The sequence below is a fragment of the Haliotis rubra genome, unplaced genomic scaffold, assembly GCF_003918875.1.
Source record: "Haliotis rubra isolate DU_JTF1 unplaced genomic scaffold, ASM391887v1 Scf506, whole genome shotgun sequence".
NCBI lineage: Eukaryota > Metazoa > Mollusca > Gastropoda > Lepetellida > Haliotidae > Haliotis > Haliotis rubra.
In genome coordinates this window covers 401,067-425,718 of record NW_025767198.1, presented here as the reverse complement: position 1 = coordinate 425,718, position 24,652 = coordinate 401,067, and the positions used below count along the sequence as shown (strand labels likewise).

General features: G+C 52.9%; 1 protein-coding gene across 1 annotated transcript in view; it reads left to right on the top strand.

The window, feature by feature from the left end:
* Window positions 1-24,652, top strand: part of LOC124292044 — a 33,314-nt gene that overhangs the window by 304 nt on the left and 8,358 nt on the right. Inside the window, exon 2 of the mRNA XM_046729117.1 lies at window positions 232-462. Within this exon, the coding sequence (XP_046585073.1) occupies window positions 232-462 (231 nt within the window). The remainder of the gene's footprint in view (window positions 1-231; window positions 463-24,652) is intronic.

Below are 24,652 nucleotides of genomic sequence, written 5' to 3'. Positions count from 1 at the left end.
TTACAGACCACCACCATATAGCTGGAATATTGCTGAGTCCAGCGTAAAACTAAACTCACTCACTCACTCACTATTGCTGGAATATTGCTTAAAGTGGCGTAAAACTAAACTCACTCATTCAATCCTCTGGTGACAAGCATTACATATTGGAGACCTATTTCGTCTCAGGGGTAAGTTTCTAATGATGCATGTTTTACATTCTCCATGAACATTATGTATTTCCACTTCCAGGACTGCGGCCAAACAATGGTCAGTGCCAGGCCTCCCCCTCCATGACCGCAGCTCACACTCCTGTGCCTCCACCACGAGAGGGGCCATACTTCAGCTACAAGGACGTTGTGCACAACAAGATGTCAAATACACAACTGAACCTAAACTTGCCCGACATCCGGGATCAGCAGGGACAGGCTGCACGATCCCATCTCCGTGTCATGCCAACTTCAAAACAGCTGACAGTAATCAGTGAGCAAATCTCCACTGAACAAATGTTTTGGGTCAAACATCCAAATATAGCATGTCATGCTACCTAATTTAGCAATAAGTTGATCATGATGCAATTTGAATGTCATTTTGCTTACTCTTGATATTCAGAAAGCTTTAAATAAGTCAGTCATGACCACAGGCAGGTATAGCTCCTGTGACAAGGGGGATGTCACCCTTGTGAAACACGGGGCATTTCAAAACTCATGTCATCTCACAACTGGAGTGCACTCTCCCACTGTTGTTACCATTCCTATCTCCAACTGTTGTTACCATCCTACTCTCCCACTGTTGTTACCATCCCACTCTCCCACTGTTGTTACCATCCCACTCTCCCACTGTTGTTACCATCCCACTCTCCCACTGTTGTTACCATCCCACTCTCCCACTGTTGTTACCATCCCACTCTCCCACTGTTGTTACCATCCTCCTCCTGTTGTTACCCCACTGTTGTTACCATCCCACTCTCCCACTGTTGTTACCATCCCACTCTCCCACTGTTGTTACCATCCCGGTCCCCCCACTGTTGTTACCATCCCAATCTCCCACTGTTGTTACCATCCCACTCTACCACTGTTGTTACCATCCCACTCTCCCACTGTTGTTACCATCCCATCTCCCACTGTTGTTACCATCCCACTCTCCCACTGTTGTTACCATCCCACTCTCCCACTGTTGTTACCATCTCTCCCACTGTTGTTACCATCCCACTCTCCCACTGTTGTAACCATCCCTCTCTCCCACTGTTGTTACCATCCCACTCTCCCACTGTTGTTACCATCCCGCCCCCACTGTTCTTACCATCCCACTCTCCCACTGTTCTTACCATCCCACTCTCCCACTGTTGTTACCATCCCGTCCCCCACTGTTGTTACCATCCCACTCTCCCACTGTTGTTACCATCCCACTCCTACCACTGTTGTTACCATCCCACTCTCCTACTGTTGTTACCATCCCGTCTCCCACTGTTGTTACCATCCCACTCTCCCTCTGTTGTCACAATCCCACTCTCCCATTGTTGTTCACATCCGATTCTCCCTCTGTTGTTACCATCCCACTCTCCCACTGTTGTTACCATCCCACTCTTCCTCTGTTGTAACCATCCCACTCTCCCACTGTTGTGACCATCCCACTCTCCCACTGTTGTTACCATCCCACTTTCCCCACTGTTGTTACCATCCCACTCTCCTACTGTTGTTACCATCCCACTGCCCCACTGTTGGTCCCGTCCCACTCTCTCACTGTTGTTACCATCCCACTCCACCACTGTTGTTACCATCCCATTCTCCCACTGTTGTTACCATCCCACTCTCCCACTGTTCTTACCATCCCACTCTCCCTCTGTTGTTACCATCCCACTCTCCCACTGTTGTTACCATCCCACTCTCCCACTGTTGTTACCATCCAACTCTCCCACTGTTGTTACCATCCCGCTCCCCCACTGTTGTTACCATTCCACTCTCCCACTGTTGTTACCATCCCGCTACCCCACTGTTGTTACCATCCCACTCTCCCACTGTTGTTACCATCCCGCTCTCCCACTGTTGTTACCTTCCCACTCTTTCTCTGTTGTTACCATCCCACTTCCCACTGTTGCAGCCACCATCCCACTCTCCCACTGTTGTTACCATCCCACTCTCCCACTGTTGTTACCATCCCACTCTCCCAACTGTTGTTACCATCCCTTCCCCTCCCACCACTGTTACCATCCCACTCTCCCACACGTTGTTACCATCCCGCTCTCCCCACTGTTGCCACCATCCCACTCTCCCCACTGTTGTAACCATCCCACTCTCCCATTGTTGTTACCATCCCACTCTCCCACTGTTGTTACCATCCCACTCTCCCACTGTTGTTACCATCCCACTCTCCCACTGTTGTTACCATCCCACTCTCCCACTGTTGTTACCATCCCGGTCCCCCCACTGTTGTTACCATCCCACTCTCCCACTGTTGTTACCATCCCACTCCTACCACCTGTTGTTACCATCCCCCTCCCTCCTACTGTTGTTACCATCCCGCTCTCCCACTGTTGTTACCATCCCACTCTCCCTCTAGTTGTCACAATCCCACCTCCCCATTGCCATCCCACTTCCTCCCCTCTGTTGTTACCATCCCACTCTCCCACCGTTGCCACGCATCCCCCACCCTTTCTCTCCGTTGTAAACCATCCCACTCTCCCACTGCTGTGACCATCCCACCTCCTCCCACCTGTTGCTACCATCCCACTCTCCACTGTTGTTACCATCCCACCTCCTACCGTTGCGCCACTTCCATCCCACTGCCCCACTGTTGGTCCCGGCCCCCACCCTCACCGTTGTTACCATCCCACTCCACCACCGTTGTTACTTAACCCATTCACTCCCATATGTTTGTTACCATCCCACTCTCCCCACCTTGTTCATTACTGCATCCCATTTGACCCTCCCTTAACTGTTGTTACCATCCCACTCTCCCCACCTTGTTGTTACCATCCCACCTCCCACTGTTGTTACCATCCAACCCTCCCACTGTTGTTACCATCCCGCCTTCCCCCACTGTTGTTACCTAATTCCACTCTCCCACCGTTGTTACCATCCCCGCCACCCCACTGTTGTTACCATCCCACTCTCCCACCGTTGCCACTTCATCCCGCCACCCCACCGTTGTTACCTTCCCACTCTTTTCTCTGTTGTTACCATCCCACCTCCCACTGTTGTTACCATCCCACCTCCCCACTGTTGCGCCTTTTCCCATCCCACTCTCCCACCTCCTTGCCACTACCATCCAACTTCTCCAACTCTCCAGTTACCCATCCCACTCTCCCTCTGTTGTTCCCCACCACAGCTATCCAACTCTCCCCACCGTTGTTACCATCCAAACCCTCCAACTGTTGCCACCATCCCACTTCTCCCTACTGTTGCCCACCATCCCACTGCCCCCACTGTTGTTGCCACCATCCCACTGTTGTAACCATCCCCTCTCCCCTCTGTTCTTACCTTCCCACTCTTCCACTGTTGTTACCATCCCACTCCCCACTGGGTTGTTACCATCCCACTTTCCCACTTTTTTACCATCCCACTCTCCCACTGTTGTTACCATCCCACTCTCCCCACCGTAGCCTTCCTCAACCCACTTCCACCGTTCAGCCACCATCCCACCCGCCACCGTTGTTACCATCCCACCTTATCCCACCGTTACTACCATTCCACCGTTGTGACCATCCCACCCACCCTCTGTTCTACCATCCCATCGCCCCCACCTCGTCGTTACCATCCCACCCTCCCTCCCTGTTGCCACGATCCCACCTCCCACCGCCGTTACCGTCCCACTCTCCCCACCGTTCTTACCCATCCCACTCTGTTGTTACCATCCCAATCCTCCCACCGTTACCAATACCATCCAACTCCCCACTGCCAGCGCCACCATCCAACCTCCCACCGTTGTTACGACCCTCGCGACACCGTTCGCCGCCGATTCCCGCCCCCACCGTTGTTACTTCCATCCCACCTCACCCACCGTTGCCACCATCCCGCCAATCCCCACCGTTTTCCATCCCACTTCTCCCACCGTTGCATTTCATCCAACCTCCCACCTGCCATACCATCCTGCCATCACACCAGCCACGACCCGCCCCCACCGTTGCCGTTTTCATCCCACCTCACCCACCGTTGTTACCATCCCGCCACCCCACCTCAAAGAAATACCATCCCACCTCCCACCAGCCACTTATCCCACCTCCCCAATGCCAGCACTTCCAACCTTCACTGTTAAAATTTCATTCCACCCCACCGTTGCAGCCACCATCCCACTCTCCCCACCGTTGCGCCACGCATCCCACCTCCCCCACCGTTCCCACCATCCCACACCATCCAACCGTTCTACCCATCCCACCAGTTACCATCCCACTTCTCCTCGTCCTTACTCCATCCCACTCTCCCACCGTTGTTACTGCCCGCCCCCACCGTTGCTACCATCCCACTGCCAGCTACCTTTCCAATTCTTCCACCGTTGCCATTTGACCCATCCCCACCGTTCCTCACCATCCCACTTCCCTCACTTTTTACTACATCCCACCTCCCTCTGTTGCGTTACCATCCCACCTCCCTCTGTTGTTACCATCCCACCTCCCCACCGTTGTTACCATCCCACCCCCACCGTTACCATCCCACCATCCTTTAATTCGCCAGCCACTTTATTCCCACCGTTGTTACAACCCCACCTCCCCACACCGTTGTTACCTTCCCACTCCTCACACCTCGTTACCATCAGGGTGGCTGCGAAAGGTCACCGCACTACGGATACCATGTTTGTATTGCAGTCTCTAGTTACAAGCAGCATTGTCTGCGCATAGATTTCTAAAGGCATTTGACCATCCCACTCCCCACCGTTATTATCCCCTCCCGTTGCCACCATCCCATCCTCCCTCTGTTGCCACGCATCGCACCCTCCCCACTGCCAGCCATCGCCCCACTTCCACCGTCGCCATCCCACCTCCCTTTGTTGCCACCATCATACCCTCCCACCTCGTTGTTACCGCCCCACTTCTCCCACTGTTGTTACCATTCCAACTCCCACTGTTGTTACAATCCCACCTCCCACTGCTGCCATAATCCCACTCCCCCACTGTTGTGTTACCATCCCACACCCTCTGTTCCTTACCATCCCACTCTTCCACTGTTCAGTTACCGCATCCCCACTGTCCCCACCGCCGTGCCACCCATCCCACTCTCCAACCGTTGCCACGCATCCCACCTCCTACCCTTGTTGCCACCATCCCACCCCCCCTGTTGTTACCGCCCCACCTCCCACCGTTGTTACCGGCCCACCGTTCTCCTCTGTTGCCACCTTCCCACCCTTCCCCGCAATTTGTAACCATCCCGCCCCCACTGTTGTTACCATCCCACCCCCACCGTTACTGGCCCCCACTTCCCCACCGTTACCATCCCACTCCCACCGTTGCCACCATCCCGCTTCTCCCCACCATGCCACCACCTTCTCCCCCACCAGCCACCATCCCACCTCCCACCGTTGCCAATTCAGCCCACCTCCCACCGTTGTTAACCATTCTTATCCCACCGTTACCATCCCACCCCTCCCCACCGTTGCCACCATCCCGCTTCTCCCACCGTTCAGCCACCATCCCACCTCCCCACCGTTGCCACCAGCCCACTTCTCCCACCGTTGTTACCATCCCGCCCCCGCCGTTGTTACCACCATCCCACTCTTTCACCGTTGTTACCATCCCACTCCCCACCGTTGCCACTTCATCCCACCCTCCCACTGTTGTTACCATCCCCCTCCCCACTGTTACCATCATCCCACCCTCCCGTTGTTACCATCCCAATCCCTCCCACCGTTGTTACTGCCCCACCCTCCCCACATTGCCACCTCCCAGCATTGTTCCCATCACATCTCACCTCCCCACGGCAGCATCACCCCACTCTCCCACCGTTGTTACCGGCCCAACTCTCCCACTGTCGATGCCATAATCCCACTCCCCACCGTTGTTAGCCCATCCCACTCCCTACTGTTGTTACCATCCCACACCCCTGTTGTTAAACCATCCCACACTCCACCGTTGCTACCATCCCGCTGTCCCACCGTTGTTACCATCCCACTCTCCAACTGTTGTTACCCCATCCCACCTCCTCCTACTGTTGTTACCATCCCACCCTCCCTCTGTTATGCCACCGCCCGCCTCTCCCACTGTTGCCACCGGCCCCACCCTCCCACTGTTGTTACTTATCCCACTCTCCCTCTTTTGTAACCATCCCGCCCCCTCTGTTCTTCCATCCCACCGCCCCACCCTGTTGTTACCATCCCACTCCTCCCACTGTTGCCACCATCCCACTTCTCCCACTGTTGTTACCATTCTTATCTCCCACTGTTGCTACCATCCCACTCTCCCACTGTTGTTACCATCCACTGACCGTTGTTACCTCCCCACTGTTGTTACCATCCCACTCTCCCACTGTTGTTACTTCAGCCCACTCTACGATCCCACTTTCGCCATCCCTGGCCCCACTGTTGTTACTTCATATCCCACTCTTCACTGTGCCACTTGATCCCACCCCCACTGTTGTTACTTCATTCCACCCCTAAACTGTTCTGTACCATCCCATCTTCATTCCACTTGTTTACCCATCCCTCTCCCTCTGACGCCAGCACTTCCACATCTCCCCACTGTTGTGCCACGATCCGACCTCCCACCGTTCATCCCACTCCCCCACTGTTGCCACCATCCCATCCACATCCCACCGTTATTGCCACTTTATTCCACTGTTGTAACCATCCCACTCCACCCTGTTCTGTTCATCCCACCGCATCCGTTACTTCTCCGTTGTTACCATACCACCGTTGCCACGATCCTCTGTTACTTTTCCACCTCCCACCGTTACTTTATCCCTAATTCTCCCCACCAGCCACGATCCCGCTCCCCACCGCCACCATCCCACTTCTCCCATCAGCCAGTATTATATCCCACTTCTCCCACCGTTGCCACTTCATCCCACCTCCCACCACCGTTGCCACCATCCCACCATCCCCACTGTCGTTACCATCCCCGCCTCCCCACCGTTAACCGACTTCTCCCAATCGTTCTTACCAGCCCACTTCTCCCACCGTTGCCACCATCCCCTCTCCCACCGTTACCATCCCGGCCCCACCGTTGCCACGATCCCAATTCCACCGTTGTAGCTTCCACCGTTACTCCATCCCACCTGTTACCATTTATCTCGACCTCCTACTGTTTCGTTACCATCCCACTCCCACCTGTTTGCGCCACCATCCTGACCTCCCCATTAATCCTGTCTGCCACCGTTTATCCTCGTCACCATCCCGTTGCCACCATCCATCCGACTCCTCCCGATTGCCACCTTCCCCGCTCTTTCACCGTTGTTACCATCCCGCCTCCCCACCGTTGTGCCCTTCATCCCACTCCCACCATTGTAAACCATCCACCCCCTGCCACCGTTTTCGACCATCCCACCTCCCACCGTTGCCACCATCCCACCCCCACCGTTGTTACCATCCCACTCCCACCCTACCGTTTGTTACACATCCCACTCTTCCACTGTTGTTACTGCCCGATCCCCGCCTGCCACCGTTGTAAACCGTCCCACTCCCACTGTTGTTACCATCCCATTCCTCCCGTTGTTGTTACCATCCCACTTCTCTGTTGTTACCATCCCACTTCACACCGTTGTTACCGCCCCACCTCGACTGTTCTTTACCATCCCATTCTCCCTCTGTTCTACCATCCCACTCCCTCTGTTGTTACCTCCATCCCACCTCCCACTGTTACCGTGCCAATTCTTCCCACGTTTATCTTACCGTTATCCCATTTCCGTCCTCACCGTTGCCACTTTATCCCACCCCGTTACCATCCCACTTCTCCCACCGTTGTTACTTCATCCCCACTTTCCGCCACCATCCAATCTCCCCACCGTTGTGCCACCTTATCCCACTTCTCCCATCGTTGCTGTACCTATCCCGCCTTACTTCCTTGTTACCATCCCAATCCCCACTGTTGTTGCCATACTTATCCGCCACCTCCCACCGTTGTTAACCATCCCACTCCTCCCCAACCGCCGTTACTTCATCCCACTTCTCCCCACCGTTACCATCCCACTGTTACTCCAACCGTTCCCTACATCCCAATTCCCCACCGCAACCATCCCCACCATCCCACCGCCGTTACCATCCCTCCTGATGTGCCAGCCATCCCACCTCTGCCCTGTTCTACCTACATCCCACCTCCCACCGTTGTGCCACCGCCCCACCTCCCACTGTTGTTACCATCCCACCGTTGCCGCACTTATCCCTCTGTTGCCACCTTTCCCACTTCTTCCACCGTTACCATCCCACCCCCACCGTTCTACCATAAACACCTCTTTCCCACTTTAACATCCCACTCTGCCTCTGTTGCCACTTATCCCACCCTCCCCTGTTATTACCATCCCCACCTCCCACTGTTGTTAACATATCCTGCCCCACTGTTGTTACCATCCCACATCATCCCACCGTTGTTACTCACTGTTGCCACCTTCATCCCACTCACCCTCTACCCAATTCCTCCCCGCCCTTTTGCCACTCTCCACCACCGTTGTTACACTTCCCATGCCACCATCCCTCCCTCTGTTGTTACCTTTCCCACTCTTCCACTGTTAACCTTTAAACCGACTCCCCACTGTTCTACCATCCAGCATCCTCCTGTTGCCACCATCCCACCTCCCACCTCTCCATCGCCCACTCTCCCCACCGTTATAGACGCATCCCACTCTCTCCCACCGTTCACCATCCCAATCTCCACCCCTGTTGTTACCGCCCCACCTCACTGTTGCCATACATCCCACCGCTGTTGCCTCCCACCTCCCACCGTTGTTACCATCCCCACCGTTATCGCCACCATCCCACCCCCTGCCATCTGTTACCTCCTACCATCCCACTCTCCCACTGTTGCCACCATCCCGCTTCACCCCGTTGTGCCACCATCCCACCTCCCCACCGTTGTTACCTTCCCACACACCGCTGTTACCATCAGTCACCACCCCCCACAATGTTGTTGGCTTGCAGTCCCGCTTATAAATACCGCTGTTACCATGCATGATTTCTCAGCATTTGTTGTTACCACTCCCCACCGTTCCCATCCCTGTGCCAGTAACCATCCCACCCTCCCACTGTTGTTACCATCCCACTTCTCCCATTAATTGTTACCATCCCACTCTCCCACCGTTGTTACCATCCCACTTCCACCGTTCGTTACCATCCCACCTCCCCCCGTTGCACTTCATCCCCACCTCCCTCTGTTGCCACGCATCCCACTCCCCTCTGTTGTTACCATCCCACCTCCCACCGTTACCGCCCCACCTCCCTCTGTTGCCACCATCCCACCCTCCCACCGTTGCCACCGGCCCCACTCTCCAACCGTTACCGTCCCACTCTCCCCACCGTTGTTACCATCCCACCCCCCACTGTTGCCACTCCATCCCACCCCCACTTTTTACCATCCCAATTCTCCCTCTGTTGTTACCATCCCCGACCCTCCCCACCGTTACCTACCCACCATCACACCGTTACCATCCCATTCCTCCCCACCATTGCCACCATCCCACCCCCACCACTGTTATCCCACTCCCACCGCCTTCATCCCACTCCCCACCGTTGTTACCATCCCACTCCTCCCCCACTGTTGTTACCATCCAACTGTCCCACTGTTGTTACCTTCCCCATCCCAATCATTGTTGATCCCCATCCCGACGTTGTCATGCCACCATCCCACCGTTGCCATTTCGCCCCACCCCGCATTCCTCTACCCCTTCACTTTATCCCACTTCTCCCACCTGTTGCCACGATCCCACCTCCCACTGTTCTTATTTATCCCACCGTCCCAGCTGTTTTACTTTATCCCGCTTCCCCACTGTTAGTTACCATCCACCTCCTCTGTTGTTACTTTATCCGACTCCTCCATTGTTACCTTCCCTCTGCCGTGCATACTTCAGCCCATCCCACTGCCACTGCGCCCATCCCACTTCCAACTGTTGTGCCATTCCCATCCCTCTCAATTGTTGTTACCATCCCATCTCTCACACTGTTGCCGTCCCGCTTCCACACTGTTGCCACCATCCCCGCCCCCACCGTTGCCACCATCCCTAATTCTCCCACTGTTGTTACCATCCCAATTCTCCCCACCGTTGTTACCATCCCACTCCCCCCACCGTTGTGCCACCATCCCACCCTCCCCTGTTGCCACATTTATCCCACCCTCCCCACTGTTGTTACCACCCCACTTCTCCCAATTGTTGCCACCATCCCACCTCCCTACCACCAGTTACCACCGCCCCACTCTCCCACTGTTGTTACCATCCCACTCTCCCACCTGTTGCCACCATCCCACTCTCCCTCTGTTTTACCATCCCGCCCTCCACTGTTGTTACCACCATCCCACTCTCCCACTGTTGCCACCATCCGACCTCCCCCATCTGTTACCATCATCCCACCTCCCACCGCTGTGTTACCATCCCACCTCCCCACCGTTGCCACTACATCCCACTCCTCCAGCCCTGCCAATTTATCCCACCTCCCACCGTTGCCACCATTCCCCTCCCACACTGTTGTGCCACCGTCCGCAATCTTCCCCACGTTGTTACCATCCCACCTCCCCATATTGCCATCCCAGCTCACTTCCACTGTTGTTACCGCCCAACCCCCACGCCACCATCCTACTGTTGCCGTCCCACTTCTCCACTCCACCAGCTACTCCATCCCACTTCCCCACTGTTGTTACCATCCCACTTCTCCCACATGCTTATGCCACCTCCCATCCCACCTTAAAGCACTACCCACTGTTGTGCCGTTTTATCCCATTCTCCCACCGTTGTTACCATCCCACCTCTCCATTGTTACTTACCATCCCGCCCCTCCCACTGTTACCATCCCACTGTTCCAACCTTTATCCCTCTCCCCAATGTTGTGCCATCTTCCCACTCTTTCACTACGTTAAACCATCCCACTCTGCCACCGTTGTGACCCCATCCCCACTATCCCCTGTTTGTTGCTTTATCCCGCTTTCTCCCCACTGTTGTTACCATCCCACTCTCTCCCACACCGTTGCCACTTCATCCCACTCTCCCACCGTTGCCACTTCATCCCACTTCTCAGTTGCCGTTTTATCCCACTCTCCCACCGTTGCTACCATCCCACTCCCCCACCGTTGTTACCATCCCACTCCCCCACCGTTGCCACCATCCCACTGTTGTTGCCACCATCCCACTCTCCCACTGTTGTTACCATCCCACTCTCCCACTGTTGTTACCATCCCACTCCCCCACTGTTGTTACCATCCCACTGTTGTTACCATTCCACTGTTGTTACCATCCCACTCTCCCTCTGTTCTTACCATCCCACTCTCAAACTGTTGTTACTGCCCCGATCCCCCACTGCTGTTACCATCCCACTGTTGTTACCATCCCTCTCTCCCAATGTTGTTACCTTCCCACTCTTTCACTGATGTTACCATCCCACTCCCCCACTGTTGTTACCATCCCACTCTCCCTCTGTTGTTACCATCCCGCTCTCCCACTGTTGTGCCACCATCCCACTCTCCCACTGTTGTGCTACCATCCCACTCTCCCACTGTTGTTACTTCATCCCACTCCTCCCACCGTTGTTACGCATCCCACTCTCCCACTGTTGTTACCATCCCACTCCCCACCGTTGTTAGCTTCATCCCACTCCCCACTGTTGTTACCATCCCACTGTTGTTACCATCCCACTCTCCCTCTGTTGTTACCATTCCACTCTCCCACTGTTGTTACTGCCCCCGCCCCCACTGTTGTTACCATCCCACTGTTGTTACCATCCCTCTCTCCCACTGTTGTTACCATCCGACTCCCCCACTGTTCTTACCATCCCACTCTCCCACTGTTGTTACCATCCCGCTCTCCCACTTTTGTTACCGCCCCACTCCCTCTCTGCTGTGACCATCCCACTCTCCCACTGTTGTTACCATTCCACTCTCCCACTTTTGTTACCATCCCCCTCCCCTCACTGTTGTTACCATCCCACTCTCCCACTGTTTTTACTCTTCCCACTTCTCCACTGTTGTCCCACCTCCCGTCCTGCTCTACCATCACTCACCCCCACTGTTGCCACCATCCCTCTCCCCCACTGTTGTTACCTTCATCCCACTCTCCCACTGTTACCATCCCACCTCACACTGTTGTTACCATCCCACTCTCACCCCTCTGTTGTTACCATCCCACCTCCCACTGTTGCTGTTACCTTCCCACCTCTGTTGTTCACACACTGTTGCTGTTACCATCAGGTGGCTATAGGAAAGGTTACCGTACCACTCTGGCCTGTTACCATAAGCCTGTATTGTAGTGTCTAGTTACAAAATAGCAGCATTGTCTGCGCATAGATTTTCAAAGGCATTTGACCATCCCACTTCCCCATTGTTGTTACAATCCCCTTTCCCACTGTTGTTACCCATCCCAGTTCCCCTATTGCCACCATCCCACTCTCTCACCGTTAATTCTCCCACTCTCCCAATGTTGTGCCTACCATCCCACTGTTGTTACTTCATCCCACTCTCCGACCGTTGTTGTTACCATCCCACTTCTCCCACTGTTGTTACCATCCCGCTCCCCCAGTGTTGTGTTACCATCCCACTCTCCCTCTGTTGTTACCATCCCACTCTCCCACTGTTGTTACCGCCCCACTTCCCCACTGTTGTTACCATCCCACTGTTGTTACCATCCCTCTCTCCCTCTGTTGTTACCTTCCCACTCTTCCACTGTTGTTACCATCCGACTCCCCCACTGTTCCTACCATCACACTTTCCCACTTTTTTTACCATCCCACTCTCCCACTGTTATTACCATCCCACTCTCCCACTGTTGTTACCATCCCACTCCCACCGTTGTTACCATTCCCACCATCCCACCTGTTGTGCCACCATTCCGCTGCTGTGACTCATCCCACTCACCCTCTGTTCTTACCATTCCACACTCCCACTGTTGTTACCGCCCCACTCCACCACTGTTGTTACCATCACACTGTTGTTACCATCGTTCCTCCCTCTCCCACCGTTGTTACCTTCCCACTCTTCCACTGTTGTTACCATCCGACTCCCCCACTGTTCTTACCATCCCACTCTCCCTCTGTTCTTACCATCCAACTCTCCCACTTTTGTTATCGCCCCACTCCCTCTCTGCTGTGACCATCCCACTCTCCCACTGTTGTTACCATTCCACTCTCCCACTTTTGTTACCGCCCCACTCCCTCACTGTTGTTACCATCCCACTCTCCCACTGTTTTTACCTTCCCACTCTCCTACTGTTGTTACCGTCCTGCTCTCCCACTGTTGTTACCATCCCCCTCCCCCACTGTTGTTACCCTCCCACTCTCCTACTGTTGTTACCATCCCACTTCACACTGTTGTTACCATCCCACTCCTCACCCCGTTGTTACCATCCCACTCTCCCAAATTGTTGTTGCCATCCCACACTCACACTGTTGTTACCATCACCAGGTGGCTATCAGGAAAGGTCACCGCATTCATGGACAATATGTTTGTATTGCATTTTTGGTTACAAATACAGCGCTTGCTATTGTTCATGCATAGATTTCCCTTCTCAAAGGCATTTGACCATCCCACTCTCCCACTGCTGTTACCGCCCCACTCCCCCAATGTTGTGCCACCATCCCTACTGTTGTTGCCACCGTCCCGCTTCCTCCCTCTGTTGTTACCATCCCACTCCCCTCTCAATTGTTGCTTGTTACCATCCCACCTCCTCTCTGTTACCATCCCACTCTCCCACTGTTGTGTTACATTCCTCCCACTCTCTCCCACCGTTCAGCATCAGCCTCTCCCTCTGTTGTTACCATCCCATTCTCCCACTGTTGTTACCATCCCACTCTCAAACTGTTGTTACCATCCCATCTTCACACTGTTGTCACCATCCCTCTCACCCTGTTGTCACCATCCCCCTCTCTCACACTGTTGTCCCTGCCTCATCCCACTCCTCACACCGTTGCCGCCATCCCACCTCACACACCTGTTGTTACCATCCCACTCCCCACACCTGTTGTTACCATCCCACCCTCACCACCGTTGTTACCATCCCTCTTCCTCACACTGTTGTTACCATCCCACCCCTCACACCGTTACCATCCTCAACTGTTCCACCACCGTTGTCACCATCCTTCACCCCTGCCGTCACCATCCTCTTGTTACCCATCCCTCCTCACACCGTTGTTCACCATCCCACTCACACCGTTGTTACCATCCCACCTCACACTGTTGTTACCATCCCTCTCTCCCACCGTTGCCACCATCCCACCCTCACTGTTGTCACCATCCCACTCTCTCTCACCCTGTTGTCACCATCCCTCTTCACACTGTTGTTACCATCCCACTCTCACACCGTTGTTACCATCCCACTCACACCGTTACCACACCGTTGTTACCATCCCACTCTCACACCGTTGTTACCATCCCACCTCACACTGTTGTTACCATCCCACCTCACACTGTTGTTACCATCCCACCTCACACCGTTGTCACCATCCCTCTCCTCACACCAGTTGTTACCTTCCCCACCTCACACCTGTTGTTACCTTCCCACTCACACTGTTGTTACCATCAGGAAGGTCACCGCACCATGGACAATATGTTTTGTATTGTAGTCTCTAGTTACAAATACAGCGTTATATTGTTCATGCATAGATTTCTCAAAGGCATTTGACCATCCCACTCCCCCACTGTTGTTACAATCCTCTTTCCCACTATTGCTACCATCCCAGTCTCCCTCATTGTTACCATCCCACTCTCCCCACTGTTGTTACCTCCCACTCTCCCAATGCTGTTACCATCCCACTGTTACCATCCTGCTTCTCCGACTGTTGTTACCATCCCACCTCCCTCTGTTAGCCACTTATCCCGCCCCCAGTGTTAGGTGTTACCATCCCACTCTCCCTCTGTTGTTACCATCTCCCACTCCCACCGTTGTTACCACCCCTACCTCTGCCACTGTTGTTACCATCCTTCTGTCCTCACCCCACTGTTGTTACCATCCCACTTCTCCCACTGTTGTTACCATCCCACTTCTCCCTCTGTTGTTACTCCATCCCGCTCTCCTCCCTGTTGTTACCGCCCTCGGCCCCCCACTGTTGTTACCATCCCACTCTTCCTCCGTTGTTACTTCATCCCACTCCCCCACTGTTGTGTTACCATCCCACTCTCCCACCGTTGGTATTGTCCCCGCCTCCCACTGTTGTTACCGTCCCACTCTTTCCACCGTTGTTACCTTCCCACTCCCAAACAGCCACCTCCCACTCCCCCCACCGTTGCCACCATCCCATTCCTCACACCGTTGTTACCATCCCACTCACCCCTTTTGTACTTCATCCCACTCTCCCACTGTTGTTACCTTCCCCACTCTCACACCGTTGTTACCATCAGGCTGGCTAGCAGGAAAGGTCACCGCACCATGGACACACATGTTTGCATTTCAGTGTTCAGTTACAAATACAAGCTGTGTTAGCTGTCTGTCTGCATAGATTTCAAAGGCATTTGACCATCCCACTCCCCCACTGTTTGCCAATCCCCTCTTTCCCACTGTTGCTACCATCCCAGTCTCCCCTATTGTTACCATCCCACTTCTCTCACTGTTGTTACCTCCCACTCTCCCAATGTTACCATCCCACTCAGACAGCCTTTATCCCATCTTCTCCGACTGTTGTTACTTCATCCCACTCTCCCACTGTTAGCTAATTATCCCGCCCCCCAGTGTTGTGTTACCATCCCACTCTCCCTCTGTTGCTACTTATCCCACTCTCCCACTGTTGTTACCATCCCACTTCCCCACTGGTTAACACGCTCCCATCCCACTGTTGCTACCATCCCTCTCCTCTGTTGTTATCATTCCCACTCTTCCACTGTTGTTACCATCCGACTCCCCCACTGTTCCTACCATCACATCTTTCCCCACTTTTACCATCCCACTTCCTCCCACTGTTGCTACTTATCATCCTACTCCCCCCACTGTTGTTACCATCCCACTCCCCACTGTTGTTACTTATTCCACTATCCCACTGTTGCAGCATTTATTCCACAGCTCAGACTATCCCACCTCACCCTCTGTTCTTACCATTCCACACTCCCACTGTTGCACCGGCCCCACTCCACCACCACTGTTGTTACCATCACACTGTTGTACGATCCATCTCTCCCACCGCTAGTTACCTTCCCCACTCTTCCACTGTTGTTACCATCCGACTCCCCACCGTTGCCAGCATCCCACCTCCCTCTGTTCTACCATCCAACTCTCCCACGTTGCCTTTGCCACCGTTGCCCCCATTCCCTCTGCTGTGACCATCCCGCACTCCTCCCACTGTTGTTACCATTCCACCTCCCACTTTGCCATCGCCCCCACCCTCACCGTTGCCACCATCCCACTCTCCCACTGTTTTTACCTTCCCACCTCCCTACTGTTGTTACCGCCCCGCTCTCCCACCTGTTGCCACCATCCCTCCCCCACCGTTGCCACCTCCCCACCTCCTACTGTTGTTACCATCCCACTTCCTCACACCGTTGTTACCATCCCACCTCACCCTGTTGTTACCATCCCACTCTCCCACCGTTGTTACCTTCCCACCTTCCTCACACCGTTGTTACCATCAGGTGGTTATAGAAAGGTCACCGTACCACGGACAATATGTTTGTATTGCATTTTGCACTAAATACAGCGTTGCTATTGTCCATGCACAGATTTCTCAAAGGCATTTGACCATCCCACCCTCTCCCACTGTTGTTACCGCCCCAACTCCCCAATGTTACCATCCTATCCTGTTGTTACCGGCCCCGCTTCTCCCCTCTGTTGTTACTTCATCCCACTCCCCCACTGTTGTGCACCATCCCACCTCCTCTGTTGTTACCATCCCACTCTCCCACTGTTGTTACCTCCCACTTCTCCCACTGTTGTTACAGCCTCGCTTCTCCCTCTGTTGTTACCATCCCACCTCTCCCACTGTTGTTACCATCCCACTCTCAAACTGTTGTTACCATCCCACTCTCACACACCGTTGTCACCATCCCTCTCTCTCACCCTGTTGTCACCATCCCTCTCACACCGAAAGTTGTTACCATCCCACTCTCACACCGTTGTTGCCAGCCCATCGTTCACACCGTTGTTACCATCCCACTCCCACCACCGTTGCCACCATCCCACCTCACACTGTTGTTACCATCCCTCTGGCACACCGTTGTTGCCACTTCATCCCACCTCACACACTGTTGTTACCATCCCACCTCACACTGTTGTCACCTTCCCACTCACACACCGTTGTCACCATCCCGCTTCTCCCACCGTTGTCACCATCCCTCTCACCCTGTTGTCACCATCCCTCTCACACCGTTGTTACCATCCCACCTCACACTGTTTGCTACCATCCCACTCCTCACACCGTTGTTACCATCCCTCTCCCACCGTTGTCACCATCCCACCCTCACACCGTTGTTACCATCCCACCTCTCTCTGCTGTCACCATCCTCGCTCCCCTGTTGTCACCATCCCTCTCACACCGTTGTAACCATCCCACTCTCACACCGTTGTTACCATCCCACCTCACACCGTTGTTACCATCCCACTCCTCACACCGTTGTTACCATCCCACCTCACACCGTTGTTACCATCCCACACTCACACCGTTACCATCCCACTCTCACACCGTTGTCACCATCCCTCTCACACCGTTGTTACCTTCCCACTCACACTGTTGTTACCTTCCCACTCACACTGTTGTGCCACCATCAGGTGGCAGGAAAGGTCACCGCACTCATGGATCAATATGTTTGTATTGTAGTCTCTAGTTGCCAAATACAGCGTTGTTATTGTTCATGCATAGATTTCTCAAAAGGCATTTGACCATCCCACTCCCCACCGTTGTTACAATCCCTTTTCCCACCATTGCTACCATCCCAGTCTCCCCTCTATTGTTACCATCCCACCTCCCCACCGTTGTTCACTTCCTCCCACCTCCCAATGTTGCCACCATCCCACTGTTGTTACCATCCCACCTCCCACTGTTGTTACCATCCCACTCTCTCCCTCTGTTGTTACCATCCCCGCCCCCAGTGTTGTGCCACCATCCCACTCTCCCTCTGTTGTTACTTCATCCCACTCTCCCACTGTTGTTACCACCCCACCTGCCACTGTTGTTACCATCCCGCTCCCCCACTGTTGTTACCATCCCACTCCTCCCACCACTTTTGCCACCATCCCACTCTCTCCCTCTGTTGTTTCCCCCATCCCGCTCTCCCTCTGTTGTTACTGCCCCGCTCCCCACCGTTGTTACCCATCTCACTCTTCCTCCGTTACCATCCCACTGCCCCCACCGTTGTGCCACCATCCCACCTCCCACTGTTGGTATTGTCCCGCTCTCCCACTGTTGTTACCGTCCCACTCTTCCACTGTTGTTACCCTCCCACTCCCCCCACTGTTGTTACCATCCCACTCTCACACTGTTGTTACCATCCCACTCTCACCCTGTTGTTACCATCCCACTCTCCCACTGTTGTTACCTTCCCACTCTCACACTGTTGTGCCACCATCAGGTGGCTATGCAGGAAAGGTCACCGCATTCATGGACAATATGTTTTGCCATTGTAGTGTCTAGTTACAAATACAGCTATTGTGTCTATGCATAGATTTCTCAAAGGCATTTGACCATCCCACTCCCCACTGCCATAACCCCTTTTCCCACTGTTGCTACCCATCCCAGTCTCCCCTATTGTTACCATCCCACCTCTCACTGTTGTTACTCCTCCCACTCTCCTCCCAATGTTGTTACCATCCCACTGTTGTTACCATCCCACCCTCCCACTGTTGTTACCATCCCACTGTTGTTACCTCTCCCACTGTTGCTGTCACCATCCTGCCTCCCCCATGTTGTGTTACCATCCCACTCTCCCTCTGTTGTTACCATCCCACTCTCCCACTGTTGTTACCGCCCCACTTCCCCACTGTTGTTACCATCCCACTGTTGTTACCATCCCTCTCTCCCTCTGTTGTTACCTTCCCACTCTTCCACTGTTGTTACCATCCGACTCCCCCACTGTTCCTACCATCACACTTTCCCACTTTTTTTACCATCCCACTCTCCCACTGTTATTACCATCCCACTCTCCCACTGTTGTTACCATCCCACTCCCCCACTGTTGTTACCATTCCACTATCCCACTGTTGTTACCATTCCGCTGTTGTGACTATCCCACTCACCCTCTGTTCTTACCATTCCACACTCCCACTGTTGTTACCGCCCCACTCCACCACTGTTGTTACCATCACACTGTTGTTACCATCCCTCTCTCCCACCGTTGTTACCTTCCCACTCTTCCACTGTTGTTACCATCCGACTCCCCCACTGTTCTTACCATCCCACTCTCCCTCTGTTCTTACCATCCAACTCTCCCACTTTTGTTACCGCCCCACTCCCTCTCTGCTGTGACCATCCCACTCTCCCACTGTTGTTACCATTCCACTCTCCCACTTTTGTTACCGCCCCACTCCCTCACTGTTGTTACCATCCCACTCTCCCACTGTTTTTACCTTCCCACTCTCCTACTGTTGTTACCGTCCTGCTCTCCCACTGTTGTTACCATCCCCCTCCCCCACTGTTGTTACCCTCCCACTCTCCTACTGTTGTTACCATCCCACTCTCACACTGTTGTTACCATCCCACTCTCACCCTGTTGTTACCATCCCACTCTCCCACTGTTGTTACCTTCCCACTCTCACACTGTTGTTACCATCAGGTGGCTATAGGAAAGGTCACCGTACCATGGACAATATGTTTGTATTGCATTTTTGGTTGCAAATACAGCGTTGCTATTGTCTATGCATAGATTTCTCAAAGGCATTTGACCATCCCACTCTCCCACTGTTGTTACTGCCCCACTCCCCCAATGTTGTTACCATCCTACTGTTGTTACCGTCCCGCTCTCCCTCTGTTGTTACCATCCCACTCCCCCACTGTTGTGTTACCATCCCACTCTCCCTCTGTTGTTACCATCCCACTCTCCCACTGTTGTTACCCTCCCACTCTCCCACTGTTGTTATCGCCCCGCTCTCCCTCTGTTGTTACCATCCCACTCTCCCACTGTTGTTACCATCCCACTCTCAAACTGTTGTTACCATCCCACTCTCACACTGTTGTCACCATCCCTCTCTCACCCTGTTGTCACCATCCCTCTCTCACACTGTTGTTACCATCCCACTCTCACACTGTTGTTACCATCCCACTCTCACACTGTTGTTACCATCCCACTCTCACACTGTTGTTACCATCCCACTCTCACACTGTTGTTACCATCCCTACTCTCACACTGTTGTTACCATCCCACTCTCACACTGTTGTTACCATCCCACTCTCACACTGTTGTTACCTTCCCACTCTCACACTGTTGTCACCATCCCGCTCTCCCACTGTTGTCACCATCCCTCTCTCACCCTGTTGTCACCATCCCTCTCTCACACTGTTGTTACCATCCCACTCTCACACTGTTGTTACCATCCCACTCTCACACTGTTGTTACCATCCCTCTCTCCCACTGTTGTCACCATCCCACTCTCACACTGTTGTTACCATCCCACTCTCTCTCTGTTGTCACCATCCCTCTCTCGCCCTGTTGTCACCATCCCTCTCTCACACTGTTGTTACCATCCCACTCTCACACTGTTGTTACCATCCCACTCTCACACTGTTGTTACCATCCCACTCTCACACTGTTGTTACCATCCCACTCTCACACTGTTGTTACCATCCCAATCTCACACTGTTGTTACCATCCCACTCTCACACTGTTGTCACCATCCCTCTCTCACACTGTTGTTACCTTCCCACTCTCACACTGTTGTTACCTTCCCACTCTCACACTGTTGTTACCATCAGGTGGCTATAGGAAAGGTCACCGTACCATGGACAATATGTTTGTATTGTAGTCTCTAGTTACAAATACAGCGTTGCTATTGTCTATGCATAGATTTCTCAAAGGCATTTGACCATCCCACTCCCCCACTGTTGTTACAATCCCCCTTTCCCACTATTGCTACCATCCCAGTCTCCCTCTATTGTTACCATCCCACTCTCCCACTGTTGTTACCCTCCCACTCTCCCAATGTTGTTACCATCCCACTGTTGTTACCATCCCACTCTCCGACTGTTGTTACCATCCCACTCTCCCTCTGTTGTTACCATCCCGCTCCCCCAGTGTTGTGTTACCATCCCACTCTCCCTCTGTTGTTACCATCCCACTCTCCCACTGTTGTTACTACCACCCCACTCTGCCACTGTTGTTACCATCCCCCCCCCCCACTGTTGTTACCATCCCACTCTCCCACTGTTGTTACCATCCCACTCTCCCTCTGTTGTTACCATCCCGCTCTCCCTCTGTTGTTACTGCCCCGCTCCCCCACTGTTGTTACCATCCCACTCTTCCTCCGTTGTTACCATCCCGCCCCCACTGTTGTGTTACCATCCCACTCTCCCACTGTTGGTATTGTCCCGCTCTCCCACTGTTGTTACCGTCCCACTCTTCCACTGTTGTTACCCTCCCACTCCCCCCACTGTTGTTACCATCCCAGGCTCCCTCTCCCACTGTTGTTACCATCCCACTCTCCCTCTGTTGTTACCATCCCACTCTCCCACTGTTGTTACATCCCCCCACTACCGTCCCCAATCCCACTGTTGTTACCATCCCACTGTTGTTACCATCCCACTCTCCCACTGTTGTTACCATCCCACTCTCCCACTGTTGTTACCATCCCACTCCCCCAGTGTTGTGTTACCATCCCACTCTCCCTCTGTTGTTACCATCCCACTCTCCCACTGTTGTGCCATACCTTCCCGCTCTGCCACTGTTGTTACCATCCCACTCTCCCACCGTTGTTACTATCCCACTCTCCCACTGTTGTTATCATCCCACTCTCCCCCTGTTGTTACCTTCCCACTGCCCCACTGTTGTTACCATCCCACTCCCCACTGTTGTTACCATCCCCCTCTCCCACTGTTGTTACCATCCCCTCTCCCACTGTTGTTACCATCCCACTCTCCCACTGTTGTTACCATCCCACTCTTCCACTGTTGTTACTCTCCCACTGTTGTTACCATCCCACTCTCCCACTGTTGTTACCATCACATTGCTGGTATAAATAATTCACAAATTCTAGTTCAGGAGGCATCAACCAGCACCTGCCAATTATTCCTTTTGAGTTTCCCCACATACAACAAACTGACTAATCTATTAGAACTGACAAATGCTGTGTGCACTTTGTGGATTTGTCAAACTTACTTCTGGGATGACACAATGTCTGTGAAGTGATGTGCCAAACAGTCTGTGCTATTCTGACTTGCAGTATCACAATATGTACCACTTTCTCAAACCAAACCCTTGTATCTGTGCTGTAAGGTTGCCCATGGAGAGACCATGCATATTTTCAGAAATCCTTGTATCTGTGCTGTAAGGTTGCCCATGGAGAGACCATGCATATTTTCAGAAACCCTTGTATCTGTGCTGTAAGGTTGCCCATGGAGAGACCATGAACAGTGTCAGAAACCCTTGTATCTGTGCTGTAAGGTTGCCCATGGAGGGACCATGCATAGCGTCAGAAACCCTTGTATCTGTACTGCAAGGTTGCCCATGGAGGGACCATGAACAGTGTCAGAAACCCTTGTATCTGTGCTGTAAGGTTGCCCATGGAGAGACCATGAACAGTGTCAGAAACCCTTGTATCTGTGCTGTAAGGTTGCCCATGGAGAGACCATGCATATTTTCAGAAACCCTTGTATCTGTGCTGCAAGGTTTCCCATGGAGGGACCATGAACAGTGTCAGAAACCCTTGTATTTGTGCTGTAAGGTTGCCCATGGAGAGACCATGCATATTTTCAGAAACCCTTGTATCTGTGCTGCAAGGTTTCCCATGGAGGGACCATGAACAGTGTCAGAAACCCTTGTATCTGTGCTGTAAGGTTGCCCATGGAGGGACCATGCATATTTTCAGAAACTCTTGTATCTGTGCTGCAAGGTTTCCCATGGAAGGACCATGAACAGTGTCAGAAACCCTCGTATCTGTGCTGTAAGGTTGCCCATGGAGAGACCATTCATATTTTCAGAAACCCTTGTATCTGTGCTGTAAAGTTTCCCATGGAGGGACCATGAACAGTGTCAGAAACCCTTGTATTTGTGCTGCAAGGTTTCTCATGTAAGGACCATGAACAGTGTCAGAAACCCTCGTATCTGTGCTGTAAGGTTGCCCATGGAGAGACCATGCATATTTTCAGAAACCCTTGTATCTGTGCTGTAAGGTTGCCCATGGAGAGACCATGAACAGTGTCAGAAACCCTTGTATCTGTGCTGTAAGGTTTCCCATGGAGGGACCATGCATAGCGTCAGAAACCCTTGTATCTGTGCTGCAAGGTTGCCCATGGAGGGACCATGAACAGTGTCAGAAACCCTTGTATCTGTGCTGTAAGGTTGCCCATGGAGAGACCATGAACAGTGTCAGAAACCCTTGTATCTGTGCTGTAAGGTTGCCCATGGAGAGACCATGCATATTTTCAGAAACCCTTGTATCTGTGCTGCAAGGTTTCCCATGGAGGGACCATGAACAGTGTCAGAAACCCTTGTATTTGTGCTGTAAGGTTGCCCATGGAGAGACCATGCATATTTTCAGAAACCCTTGTATCTGTGCTGCAAGGTTTCCCATGGAGGGACCATGAACAGTGTCAGAAACCCTTGTATCTGTGCTGTAAGGTTGCCCATGGAGGGACCATTCATATTTTCAGAAACTCTTGTATCTGTGCTGCAAGGTTTCCCATGGAAGGACCATGAACAGTGTCAGAAACCCTCGTATCTGTGCTGTAAGTTTGGCCATGGAGAGACCATTCATATTTTCAGAAACCCTTGTATCTGTGCTGTAAAGTTTCCCATGGAGGGACCATGAACAGTGTCAGAAACCCTTGTATTTGTGCTGCAAGGTTTCTCATGTAAGGACCATGAACAGTGTCAGAAACCCTTGTATCTGTGCTGTAAGGTTGCCCATGGAGGGACCATGCATATTTTCAGAAACCCTTGTATCTGTGCTGTAAGGTTGCCCACGGAGAGACCATGCATATTTTCAGAAACCCTTGTATCTGTGCTGTAAGGTTGCCCATGGAGAGACCATGCATATTTTCAGAAACCCTTGTATCTGTGCTGAAGGTTTCTCATGTAAGGACCATGAACAGTGTCCGAAACCCTTGTATCTGTGCTGTAAGGTTTCCCATGGAGGGACCATGCATAGCGTCAGAAACCCTTGTATCTGTGCTGTAAGGTTGCCCATGGAGGGACCATGCATAGCGTCAGAAACCCTTGTATCTGTGCTGCAAGGTTTCCCATGGAGGGACCATGAACAGTGTCAGAAACCCTCGTATCTGTGCTGTAAGGTTGCCCATGGAGGGACCATGCATAGCATCAGAAACCCTTGTATCTGTGCTGTAAGGTTTCCCATGGAGGGACCATGAACAGTGTCAGAAACCCTTGTATCTGTGCTGCAAGGTTGCCCATAGAGAGACCATGCACATTTTCAGAAAGCCTTGTATCTGTGCTGCAAGGTTTCCCATGGAGGGACCATGAACAGTGTCAGAAACC